This window comes from Oncorhynchus kisutch, linkage group LG16, assembly GCF_002021735.2.
Source record: "Oncorhynchus kisutch isolate 150728-3 linkage group LG16, Okis_V2, whole genome shotgun sequence".
NCBI lineage: Eukaryota > Metazoa > Chordata > Actinopteri > Salmoniformes > Salmonidae > Oncorhynchus > Oncorhynchus kisutch.
Window position 1 is genome coordinate 48,739,731 of NC_034189.2, and position 13,383 is coordinate 48,753,113.

The window sequence follows — 13,383 nt, forward strand, 5'->3', positions numbered from 1 at the left end:
AGATGTTTTATTACAAAGAGAGAGCTCTGCAGTACTGAGATGTTTTATTACTAAGAGAGAGCTCTACAGTACTGAGATGTTTTATTACTAAGAGAGAGCTCTGCAGTAAGATGTTTTATTACTAAGAGAGAGCTCTGCAGTACTGAGATGTTTTATTACTAAGAGAGAGCTCTGCAGTACTGAGATGTTTTATTACTAAGAGAGAGCTCTACAGTACTGAGATGTTTTATTACTAAGAGAGAGCTCTACAGTACTGAGATGTTTTATTACTAAGAGAGAGCTCTACAGTACTGAGATGTTTTATTACTAAGAGAGAGCTCTACAGTACTGAGATGTTTTATTACTAAGAGAGAGCTCTACAGTACTGAGATGTTTTATTACTAAGAGAGAGCTCTGCAGTACTGAGATGTTTTATTACTAAGAGAGAGCTCTACAGTACTGAGATGTTTTATTACTAAGAGAGAGCTCTACAGTACTGAGATGTTTTATTACTAAGAGAGAGCTCTACAGTACTGAGATGTTTTATTACTAAGAGAGAGCTCTGCAGTACTGAGATGTTTTATTACTAAGAGAGAGCTCTACAGTACTGAGATGTTTTATTACTAAGAGAGAGCTCTACAGTACTGAGATGTTTTATTACTAAGAGAGAGCTCTACAGTACTGAGATGTTTTATTACTAAGAGAGAGCTCTGCAGTACTGAGATGTTTTATTACTAAGAGAGAGCTCTACAGTACTGAGATGTTTTATTACTAAGAGAGAGCTCTACAGTACTGAGATGTTTTATTACTAAGAGAGAGCTCTGCAGTACTGAGATGTTTTATTACTAAGAGAGAGCTCTGCAGTACTGAGATGTTTTATTACTAAGAGAGAGCTCTGCAGTAAGATATTTTATTACTAACAACAGTGGTGCATGTGTATTTGTTTTAATACCTTAATATTAAAATTGTCTTTGTCAAATTCCTTCAAATTACCATCTGGTATATATCTAAGCATATCTGTTTTCACAATATACCTGAATCACCTGAATTTTTGGACTTTTTTCTCAAATATATCTGAACATTAATCTGTGATGTAATATTTATATATTTTCTATAAAGGAGTTGAGTTCTATATCGGATTCTATTATTATGACCTCCATTCAAAAGGCACATCTGAGCTATCTTTGTAGCAGGTGCATGGTAACAACTGAATAACATGAGAGAGAAAAGAAGAAACCCGCACACTGCTCTTGGTAGTATCGCTGCATTGTATTAAGCTGAACGTATCGGTCTCGAGGTCTTCATCAGAGCTTTTATGAGTGTTTTTCATTTGCTCCCTTATGTAGACATTACTCCACCCACATCCTTTCAATGCAGCGAATGAGGTTGGAGTCAAGGGAAAATAAACGTGATACCAAATATAACAATGTTCATTTCATAAGTATTCTAATAAAGTGTGTACATAAAATGTATTAAACACTTATGTAAAACCACAATGAGGAAATCAATCTATCAAGTAAGTTTTCCTTGTGTACATACAGCGCAAGAAAAAATGCCAGAGTAGGTTGAAGTGGTGGCATTAGTTCATGTTCATATTCAAGTACCATGCATTGGAATTTCATCATTAAGACCTTTTAGGAATAATGTCTGGAGGGTGAAAATCCAAAAACAGATTTTGCTCAGATTGTTGTTTACTGTATATCCCCTCCCCTGTCTGATATCTTGACTTTCTCTATGCCACAAAATCTAAAGGTAGAAATGTCCTGTTTTTGGTCATTAAAATGTAATGAGACTGGATAATCCCTGTCGTTTCTCCTGATTGAACTTTTATGTTCACTAATTCTCTGTTTGAGAGAACGAGAGGTTTTACCTACATAACACAGCCCACATGGACATTTTATCATGTAGATAACATGGCTGGAGGAGCACGTTATAATGTAATTTATTTGGAACCGTTTTCATGTGTAGGTGGCAGAAATATTCACACTTCATAATATTGCTGCAAAGCAAATGCACTTGAATCTATCTGCCAAACCTTTGTTAATTTGAGGTGTTTGATATTTTGATTGTTTCAGTGAAGGACTTGAGTTCTATATTGTATTTTATTATTATGACCTCTGAAAGTGATAAGGTTTAATTTTTTTCTAACCTGATTGTTGAAAGAAATATACAATGCCATGCCATTGCCATCCCGTAGGAGGCACCAAATAGTAATACACTACTAGGAAGAGACTATTCGAGAGAAGGGTGGATATTCTCTCTAGGGGCTACATTGTAACAATTAAGAAATGTACGTAGCCCGTAATCTAGGTTACATTTTAACCATCTAAATTGTAACTATTTAAAATATATATAGTTGAAAATTGTAGCCATTAGCCAACAAATGCTTAGCCACACGACAGTGCAATTTAATTATCAAGAAGTTCTCTAGTAGGAAGTTGACTTTCACCTCATAGGCTACGAAAAGGGGGCTTTCTCAGAAAGGGAAACACGTAATGTAACCCAGGCTACTTCAATAGCAGTGTTAATAGATCGGACGAATTGTCAACGAGATTTCAAAGAAAATGTCGATCTCACTTCTGACTGTCTTTCTTGCGGAAGCAATACTCTGCACAGTTTCAGGTAGGTTTTGTTGCGCATGGATTATCCATGGTTTTCGATAGCAGATATGGGTGGGAAGCCATTCGCAAATTGTAGTTTGTTAGTCATTTAGGCTGTTGTGTGCTTCTTAGAAACAAGGTCAAGAATAGCAAACCACACCCAAAACAACCGATGTGCAACACAAGCCTAAAAAATGGAGACCGTCGGAGTGAACTGAAGCTTTTACAATGTGTAGTAGTCTACCTACCACCAGCATAATCGCATGAAAGTGGTAATAAATACGCGTTTTTAGGCCTATCGATAAGAAAAACGACCGCACCTTTTACTGTAGGCGGCTACGTCCACTACGTCCACTGGATACATACGTCATTTCAACGTCTATTCCACGTTGGTTCTGTCGAAACAACTTTGATTCAACCAGTGTGCCCAGTGGGACAGATAGACTTAGTGTGAGCTGGTTACATAGAGGCCTAACCAAAGTACTATTTTTTTGGTATCTGTACTTTACTTTACTATTTATACTTTTGACAGCTTTTACTTTTACTTCAGTACATTCTTAAAGAAAATATTGTACATTTTCCACGACACCCAAAAGTACTCATTACATTTAGAATGCTTAGCAGGGCGGGAAAATGGTGCAATTCACACACTTATCAAGAGAACATCCCTGGTTATCCCTACTGCCTCTGATCTGGCGGACTCACTAAACACAAATGCTTCATTTGTAATTGATGTTGGAGTGTGCCCCTGGCTATTCATGCATCTAAAAAAAAAAGAAGAAGTGCCGTCTGGTTTGCTTAATATAAGGAATTTGAAATCATTTTTACTTTTGATACTTAAGTATATTTCAAACCAATTACATTTAGACTTTTACTCAAATAGTGTTTTACTGGGTGACTTTCACTTTTGCTTGTCATTTTCTGTTAATGTGTCTTTACTTTAACTCAAGTATGACACATACAGATATCTCTAGCTTAAACAGACATATTTTGATTCATTTCTATTATGTTACTTAGATTGATGCACCGGTGTGTCAATAGATTCTAGGGGTTTATTCATGAAGTATAACTTCTTTCTCATTTATAAATATATGGCAGAAAACAGAACAATATGGTTGGAATATGTTCATGCAATGGGATAAGAAGGCCACAATAATCTGCAGGCCTTGTGTATACATGTGTAGATAGATATAGGCTATCAGACTCCTAACCTGGATAGGCTACATCTCCTTGGTTCATCTCCTTGGTATTCTGTTACAAGTATGACATATTGTCTGGTTTTCCAGGTGAACAGCTCTACAGAAAAGTGGGAGGTGAGCTCGTGTTGACGCCTGACAAGTCCACAGTGCCTGACTCCATCACAAGCATCCTATGGAAGCATGGGAAGAACAAGCTGGCAGAGTGGGACCAGGCGTTTGGTGGTCTGGACATCTATGGTGCCTTCAAAGAGCGTACAACCCTGAACCAGACTACTGGAGAGCTGAGAATCAGTGGATTGAAGAAAACAGACAGTGGAGATTATTCTGTGGAATTCAACAGCAAACTGCTTGACCAGACATATAAACTATTTGTTATCAGTAAGTATTTCTGTATGTGGACTTGTTTTCCTACCTTGAGTAGAAGTCGACCGATTATGATTTTTCAACCGATTATTGGAGGACCAAAAAAAGCTGATACCCATTAATCACCTGATTTAAAAATATATATATATATATTTGTAATAATGACAATTACAACAATACTGAATGAACATTGAACACTTTTATTTTAACTTAATATAATACTTAAATAAAATCTATTTAATCTCAAATAAATAATGAAACATGTTAAATTTGGTTTAAATAATGCAAAAACAGTGTTGGAGAAGAAAGTAAAAGTGCAATATGTGCCATGTAAAAAACAACGTTTAAGTTCCTTGCTCAGAACATGAGAACATATGAAAGCTGATAGTTCAATATTCCCAGTTATTCAATATTCCCAGTTAAGAAGTTTTAGGTTGTTGTTATTAAAGGACTATTTCTCTCTATACCATTTGTAGTTCATATACCTTTGACTATTGGATGTTCTTATAGGCACTATAGTATTGCCAGCCTAATCTCAGGAGTTGATAGGCTTGAAGTCATAAACAGCGCTGTGGATCAAGCATTGCTAAGAGCTGCTTGCAAAACGCAAAAAGTGCTGTTTGAATGAATGTTTACGAGCCTGCTGCTGCCTACCACCGCTCAGACTGCTCTATCAAATCTTAGACTTAATTATAATATAATAAACTCAGAAATACGAGCCTTTGGTCATTAATATGGTCAAATCCGGAAACTATCTTTTCGAAAACAAAACGTTTATTCTTTCAGTGAAATATGGAACCGTTCCGTATTTTATCGAACAGGTGGCAACCCTAAGTCTAAATATTGCTGTTACATTGCACAACCCACAATGTTATGTCATAATTATGTACAATTCTGGCAAATTAGTTCACAGTTTGCAACGAACCAGGCGGCCCAAACTGCTGCATATACCCTGACTCTGCTTGCACTGAACGCAAGAGAAGTGACACAATTTCCATAGTTAATATTGCCTGCTAACATGAATTTCTGTTAACTAAATATGCAGGTTTAAAAAATATACATCTGTGTATTGATTTTAAGAAAGACATTGATGTTTATGATTAGGTAAATTTGTCGCGAATGTGCTTCTGTTAAATCATCACCCGTTTGGCGACGTTGAAGTAGGCTGTGATTCGATAATGAATTAACAGGCACCGCATTAATTATATGCAACGCAGGACAAGCTAGTTAACCTAGTAATATCATCAACCATATGTAGTTAACTAGTGATTATGTGAAGATTGATTGTTTTTTATAAGATAAGTTTAATGCTAGCTAACAACTTACCTTGGCTCCTTGCTGCCACAAGGTCCTTTCGATGTTGCACTCGCGTAACAGGTGGTCAGCCTGCCACGCAGTTTCCTCGTGGATTGCAATGTAATCGGCATCCAAAAAGGCTGGTTACCGATTGTTATGAAAACTTGAAATCGGCCCTAATTAATCGGCCGACCTCTAATCTTGACCAGAATGTTCTGACGAGATAGGAAAACAAGAAAGATTCTGGAAAGTCAGGACATTTAGCATGTCCTGAAAAGTAAAAATGCTATTTTAGGTTTAGGGTTTGGGGTTACGGTGAAAGATGCACTCTCAAACTTTTGTATAATTTCAGCCAGTAGTTTTGAATGTGGTGCAAGCGTGCCAAAAGTCCTCCCGTTTTTTTGGTACTACGTCATCCATTTCCTATGATATGTTACATCTTGCCATTTTTATTTGTTTATTATTATAATAAATGTTTTTGTATTTTGTATGATACTGTATGTTACGAATCCAGTTTGTAGTATATGTTCTGAATTTCAGTGTGCTTAAGATCCTGGAGTGCATCTTTAAGGTTAGGGGTAGGGTTATGATTAGGGTTAGGAGTTAGTTCGGGTTAAGATTAGGGCTAGGGTTATGATTAGGGTTAGGAGTTAGTTCAGTTTTCGGGCTAAGGTTAAGGGTGTGAGGAAATTAAAGGATTTTGAATGAAAATGAATTTTTACTCCCCAAAAAGTCCTGACAAGTAACGAAAACATGGCGGTGTGTCAATTTTGGATGTGTGTCTGGAGTGCACGAAACAGCGAGTACAAGCCCCCCCCCCCCCAATAAAACCATTGTTCTGTCTTGATCTCCTCTATTTTCAGAGGCAGTCCCCAAACCCACAATCACTTCTTCCTGTAACCCAGACAAAACCTCCTGCACTCTGACCTGTGAGGGCGACACCACTGATGCTGAACCAGTCACCTACAGCTGGAAAGTGGGAGCGAGGGCGTGGGAGGTCTTAGACAAACAGATTAATGTCAATAAGAGTGACACTGGCAAATCAACCAACAGTTACACGTACTTCTGCAAGATGAAGAACTCTGCTGGGGAAGGTGAAGTCAGCGAGCCAGTGGTGTTAGGCTCAGGTGAGAGGACTCTCGTAAGAGTGAACACTAAAATCAGCTACACCTGTCAATTCTGGACATCTGGACTGGAAAGTTGTGTCATATTTTACTAAATGTTAACATTAAATGTATTCCTTCCTCACTGCAGATGGCTGGTTGACCAAGGCCAGGTTCATTGGTATTTCTGTCTTTGTTCTTGCTGTTGCTGGAGTTCTATTGTTCATTTTTGGTCATAGAGCTAAAACAGGTAAGGACAAATTATATTTATTGCAAATTTTACTTACACATGTATGAGGTGGATTGTCAAAGTAAATGTATTCTTCTTTTTCTATAGGAGTTTGGATCTATGAGAAAGGTAGGATGATTGTCTGTACTGTCTGTCTGTCTGTCTGTCTGTCTGTCTGTCTGTCTGTCTGTCTGTCTGTCTGTCTGTCTGTCTGTCTGTCTGTCTGTCTGTCTGTCTGTCTGTCTGTCTGTCTGTCTGTCTGTCCTGTCTGTCTGTCTGTCTGTCTGTCTGTCTGTCTGTCTGTCTGTCTGTCTGTCTGTCTGTCTGTCTGTCTGTCTGTCTGTCTGTCTGTCTGTCTGTCTGTCTGTCTGTCTGTCTGTCTGTCTGTCTGTCTGTCTGTCTGTCTGTCTGTCTGTCTGTCTGTCTGTCTGTCTGTCTGTCTGTCTGTCTGTCTGTCTGTCTGTCTGTCTGTCTGTCTGTCTGTCTGTCTGTCTGTCTGTCTGTCTGTCTGTCTGTCTGTCTGTCTGTCTGTCTGTCTGTCTGTCTGTCTGTCTGTCTGTCTGTCTGTCTGTCTGTCGTCTGTCTGTCTGTCTGTCTGTCTGTCTGTCTGTCTGTCTGTCTGTCTGTCTGTCTGTCTGTCTGTCTGTCTGTCTGTCTGTCTGTCTGTCTGTCTGTCTGTCTGTCTGTCTTGTCTGTCTGTCTGTCTGTCTGTCTGTCTGTCTGTCTGTCTGTCTGTCTGTCTGTCTGTCTGTCTGTCTGTCTGTCTGTCTGTCTGTCTGTCTGTCTGTCTGTCTGTCTGTCTGTCTGTCTGTCTGTCTGTCTGTCTGTCTGTCTGTCTGTCTGTCTGTCTGTCTGTCTGTCTGTCTGTCTGTCTGTCTGTCTGTCTGTCTGTCTGTCTGTCTGTCTGTCTGTCTGTCTGTCTGTCTGTCTGTCTGTCTGTCTGTCTGTCTGTCTGTCTGTCTGTCTGTCTGTCTGTCTGTCTGTCTGTCTGTCTGTCTGTCTGTCTGTCTGTCTGTCTGTCTGTCTGTCTGTCTGTCTGTCTGTCTGTCTGTCTGTCTGTCTGTCTGTCTGTCTGTCTGTCTGTCTGTCTGTCTGTCTGTCTGTCTGTCTGTCTGTCTGTCTGTCTGTCTGTCTGTCTGTCTGTCTGTCTGTCTGTCTGTCTGTCTGTCTGTCTGTCTGTCTGTCTGTCTGTCTGTCTGTCTGTCTGTCTGTCTGTCTGTCTGTCTGTCTGTCTGTCTGTCTGTCTGTCTGTCTGTCTGTCTGTCTGTCTGTCTGTAATCCTGGGTAATAGTTGTGATTTGATGAAACTAATCCCTTTTTCCTTTTTTCTTTCAGAATCAATGCCTTGGAAAGGAGGTAGGAAACATGCATTACGTTTAATTTGTAGTAATGTTCATTTAAGTTCCATTCATTGTTTTGTAGTAATGTTCATTTAAATTCCATTAATTGTTTTCGCTGCCATCACGATTCCTCACGATCATGTCCCTTTGCTCCGGTGGAAGGGAGATGAACATGTTAAATGTGTACTACTTGCATTAGTCACTGCTGAGATTACTGACCTAATTGAATATCTCTTCTCTGTTTTCCATTACTAGAATTCTGGAAAAACCAGAGAGAAGTGGGACCTAGTAAGTGTTTCCTTTACTTGACCACAACAAACAGGATCTGTGTATGATTATACTAAACTCTTCTCTCTTCTCTCTCTCTTCAGCCACTGACACATCAAATGGAGTTTCTGCATCCACAGGCAAGTCATAGAGCTACTTCTAGACTGCATGATGCAGAAATAGTACCAGAAGTATCATTAGATGTCTCTCAGGTGTCTCCTACTCTGCTGTTAACACAACCGCAGCTGAAGAGGGGCAGGGGAAGGAAGGCATGATGCCCAGCATCTTCCACTTCTATGTTTGATCTGAAGGGACCAAATAGGAGTTAGGAATATAACTTTAACCTCCTGGGCCACCCAAATGAAAAATGTATGCATGCATGACTGTACAGTAAGTCACTTTGGATAAATGAGTTTGCGTAATGGCATAAACAGTATTATATTTAGATGTTAGCAATATGGTGGTAGCTCTATCTAGCGATGGCAATGGGACTTCGAGCGCTCCAACTATCCTATTTTGTTTGTTATTTTGCAGAGGAAGCCTTGGCGAGGGAAAATTATCATAAAGATGATTCGGTATTGTAGGACGGTAAGTTTGACTGTAAAATAATATATACTGCATCCACCTCATTCTCTTAATTGTGAACCAATTTAGGCTAACTCTACCAGTGTGTTGACCTCTTGTTCCTACTGATGTGTTTTAGCTGTGGATCTGTGGGCCAGAGGATCACTGTGGATCAAGAGAAACAAACATCTAGACAACGAGCACTGGATGACAAAAATAATGTTACATCCCGATCTGAGAAATAGAGGTCAATTTGAGTTACAGATGTAGGATCTTAATTTGAGGTTAGCTGAGTTTGTTACTGCAGGAAAATAGTCCTGTAGAAAGGAACTTTTAATTATATGGATTATAATACATTTTGTAGGGGTTAATATTTATTTTATTTAACTAGGCAAGTCAGTTAAGAACAAATTCTTATTTTCAATGACGGCCTAGGAACAGTGGGTTAACTGCCTGTTCAGGGGCAGAAGGACAGATTTGTTCCTTGTCAGCTCAGGGATTTGAACTTGCAACCTTCCGGTTACTAGTCCAACGCTCTAACCACTAGGCTACCCTGCCGCCCCTATATATATTTTTTGTACAGGAAAATCAAGCCAGAAGTTTCAAAGTGGAAATTACTAATTTCAGAAGCCCTTTTAAGCCTTGAGTACACTACAAGTTTTACATGCTTAGGGCCTCCCGATTTGCGCAGTGGTCTAAGGCACTGCATTGCAGTTGCTAGCTGTGCCACTAGAAATCCTGGTTTGAGTCCAGGCTCTGTCGCAGCCGGCCGAGACCGGGAGACCCATGGGGCGGTGCACAATTGGCCCAGCGTCGTCTAGGTTAGGGGAGGGTTTGGCCGGCCGGGATGTCCTTGTCCCATCGCTCTCTAGCGACTCCTGTGGCGGGCGGGGCCAGTGCATGCTGACACGGTCGCCAGGTGTACGGTGTTTCCTCTGACACATTGGTGTGGCTGGCTTCCGGGTTAAGCGGGCATTGTGTCTAGAAGCAGTGCGGGTTGGTTGGGTCGTGTTTCGGAGGACGCATGGCTCTCGACCTTCGCCTCTCCCAAGTCCGTACGGGAGTTGCAGCGAGGAGACAAGACTGTAATTACCAATTGTATATCACGAAATTGGGGAGAAAAATGGGTTTAAAAAATTAATAATTATATATATATATATATATATATAAAAAGTGTACATGCTTTGCAGGAAAGAACAATTTGCAAAGTAAATTGCTAAACCTTACAAATTCTCAGGATCATAGACAAACCTATGACACCAATGACTACTACACTGAGTATGTTTACATGCACACAAATTTTTCAATATTAGCTAATTAGGGTTAATACTCAGAGTTTGGCATCAGTCATATCAACACCTTACTCTGATTTTCTTAATCGGTGTAAGGTCAAAAGCGAAGTAAAGCATATGCCGCAATCTTTCTAATTATAATGGTATGTAAACATCGTAATCTCACTTCCAGTGGTGTTTTAATGGCATGTAAACATCGTAATCTCACTTCCAGTTGTGTATTAATGGCATGTAAACATCCTAATCTCACTTCCAGTTGTGTATTAATGGCATGTAAACATCCTAATCTCACTCCCAGTTGTGTATTAATGGCATGTAAACATCCTAATCTCACTTCCAGTGGTGTATTAATGGCATGTAAACATCCTAATCTCACTTCCAGTTGTGTATTAATGGCATGTAAACATCATAATCTCACTTCCAGTGGTGTATTAATGGCATGTAAACATCCTAATCTCACTTCCAGTTGTGTATTAATGGTATGTAAACATCCTAATCTCACTTCCAGTTGTGTATTAATGGCATGTAAACATCATAATCTCACTTCCAGTGGTGTATTAATGGCATGTAAACATCCTAATCTCACTTCCAGTTGTGTATTAATGGTATGTAAACATCCTAATCTCACTTCCAGTTGTGTATTAATGGTATGTAAACATCATAATCTCACTTCCAGTTGTGTATTAATGGCATGTAAACACTTTAATCTCACTTCCAGTTGTGTATTAATGGTATGTAAACATCCTAATCTCACTTCCAGTGGTGTATTAATGGCATGTAAACATCCTAATCTCACTTCCGGTGGTGTATTAATGGTATGTAAACATCCTAATCTCACTTTCAGTTGTGTATTAATGGCATGTAAACACTTTAATCTCACTTCCAGTTGTGTATTAATGGCATGTAAACACTTTAATCTCACTTCCAGTTGTGTATTAATGGCATGTAAACATCCTAATCTCACTTCCAGTTGTGTATTAATGGTATGTAAACATCCTAATCTCACTTCCAGTTGTGTATTAATGGCATGTAAACATCCTAATCTCACTTCCAGTGGTGTATTAATGTCATGTAAACATCCTAATCTCACTTCCTGTGGTGTATTAATGGCATGTAAACATCCTAATCTCACTTCCAGTGGTGTATTAATGGCATGTAAACATCCTAATCTCACTTCCAGTGGTGTATTAATGGCATGTAAACATCCTAATCTCACTTCCAGTGGTGTATTAATGGCATGTAAACATCCTAATCTCACTTCCAGTGGTGTATTAATGTCATGTAAACATCCTAATCTCACTTCCAGTGGTGTATTAATGGCATGTAAACATCCTAATCTCACTTCCAGTGGTGTATTAATGGCATGTAAACATCCTAATCTCACTTCCAGTGGTGTATTAATGGCATGTAAACATCCTAATCTCACTTCCAGTGGTGTATTAATGGCATGTAAACATCCTAATCTCACTTCCAGTGGTGTATTAATGGTATGTAAACATCCTAATCTCACTTCCAGTGGTGTATTAATGGTATGTAAACATCCTAATCTCACTTCCAGTGGTGTATTAATGGTATGTAAACATCCTAATCTCACTTCCAGTTGTGTATTAATGGCATGTAAACATCCTAATCTCACTTCCAGTTGTGTATTAATGGTATGTAAACATCCTAATCTCACTTCCAGTTGTGTATTAATGGCATGTAAACATCCTAATCTCACTTCCAGTGGTGTATTAATGTCATGTAAACATCCTAATCTCACTTCCAGTGGTGTATTAATGGCATGTAAACATCCTAATCTCACTTCCAGTGGTGTATTAATGGCATGTAAACATCCTAATCTCACTTCCAGTGGTGTATTAATGGCATGTAAACATCCTAATCTCACTTCCAGTGGTGTATTAATGGCATGTAAACATCCTAATCTCACTTCCAGTGGTGTATTAATGGCATGTAAACATCCTAATCTCACTTCCAGTGGTGTATTAATGGCATGTAAACATCCTAATCTCACTTCCAGTGGTGTATTAATGGCATGTAAACATCCTAATCTCACTTCCAGTGGTGTATTTGATCTGCACATGTGCTATCATGAGCAGCGTGAACCTCCTTTTCTGGCACAGGTGAAGTGAGTTTGGAAAATCTGAAATTATGTATAGTTTTCATATGCAAACATTATATAGTATGTCCAAACTCTGAATCAAATAGGCTTCCCAAAAATGATATGATCGATGTGATAGAACGTTTATGTTGAGTGGTGATTTTCAGGTTGCCTGAATATAACCTGTCCACCGGATTGTAGAGGAAATCGTTCTTCTCGCAAAGCATGTAAACGTTTTAATCAAACTATAATATTAATCAGAGTATTAACACTAATCATATTATTGAATGCATATAAACATACCTGTTGTTACATGAAATACGATAGTTTGCAAAAATACTTAATTTAAAGTTTGCGCTTACATAGAAATATGCAGTTGGTAAAGTGCAATTGCTCAAACTTAAGCCATGTGCCTTTAAAGCCTGCTCACACTTCTACTCTGCCAGTGTGTATCTCTGTGTATATCTCTGTTCTTTCTTAACCCATGTGAGAACATGTTTACTGCAGTACTAGCAAACTTTACAATGACAATCTTAAACTGTGTGATGTGATTGCAAGATCACTGCCTTACTTCTCATAATCAATAATAGTAAAGTCCATTTTTACCCAGTGCTGTCTAATTGGAATGTAAATATCCTATCGTTTTACATGTTTATTTCCTGCATCTTAAACCAATGTTGATTTTGTGTTGAATGTATATAACATTTGCATATATTTCTACAGAGACCAAGGCCTCAGTTCTGTACATGTTGTGAGAGTGAAGGCTGTCTTTTTAACAGAATTGTAAAACTGTCACACTTAGAATTTAATAGTAATAAAACAGTGGTTTTATTTTTCATGATTTGAATGTGCCTGACACCATAGACACCCTACAGGCCTGTACTGTACCTGGCATTGCGTGGTATACCAAAGATACTGGCAACTAACTCAATATATCTCATCGGTGTCGTTTCTAATGTGAGCAAATTAAGCATATTGGACAGAACAAGCAAGGAGGTGGGCTGATCCAGGCACGAGCTAGCAAGATCATATTGGCACGTGTTTGCAAGC

General features: G+C 38.8%; 2 protein-coding genes across 3 annotated transcripts; both read left to right on the forward strand.

Annotated features, from left to right (window-relative positions):
• The first annotated feature begins 2,198 nt into the window (after positions 1 to 2,198).
• LOC109880655 (uncharacterized) lies at positions 2,199 to 13,169 on the forward strand. Its single transcript, XM_031792752.1, has 10 exons — positions 2,199 to 2,601; positions 3,866 to 4,156; positions 6,301 to 6,564; positions 6,692 to 6,790; positions 6,878 to 6,898; positions 8,105 to 8,125; positions 8,365 to 8,397; positions 8,481 to 8,516; positions 8,911 to 8,964; positions 9,080 to 13,169. Exons 1-9 carry the CDS (start codon positions 2,544 to 2,546, stop codon positions 8,958 to 8,960), a joined length of 873 nt encoding a protein of 290 aa, XP_031648612.1. The 5' UTR covers positions 2,199 to 2,543; the 3' UTR covers positions 8,961 to 8,964; positions 9,080 to 13,169.
• LOC116354018 (uncharacterized) lies at positions 10,138 to 13,171 on the forward strand. Of its 2 annotated transcripts, none has more exons than XM_031792749.1 (2): positions 10,138 to 10,637; positions 10,974 to 13,171. In XM_031792749.1, exons 1-2 carry the CDS (start codon positions 10,373 to 10,375, stop codon positions 12,362 to 12,364), a joined length of 1,656 nt encoding a protein of 551 aa, XP_031648609.1. In that variant the 5' UTR covers positions 10,138 to 10,372; the 3' UTR covers positions 12,365 to 13,171. The 2 variants fall into 2 exon arrangements, with proteins under 2 accessions (XP_031648609.1, XP_031648610.1); XM_031792750.1 differs by having other exon boundaries at positions 10,138 to 10,595.
• The last annotated feature ends 212 nt before the right edge of the window (positions 13,172 to 13,383 follow it).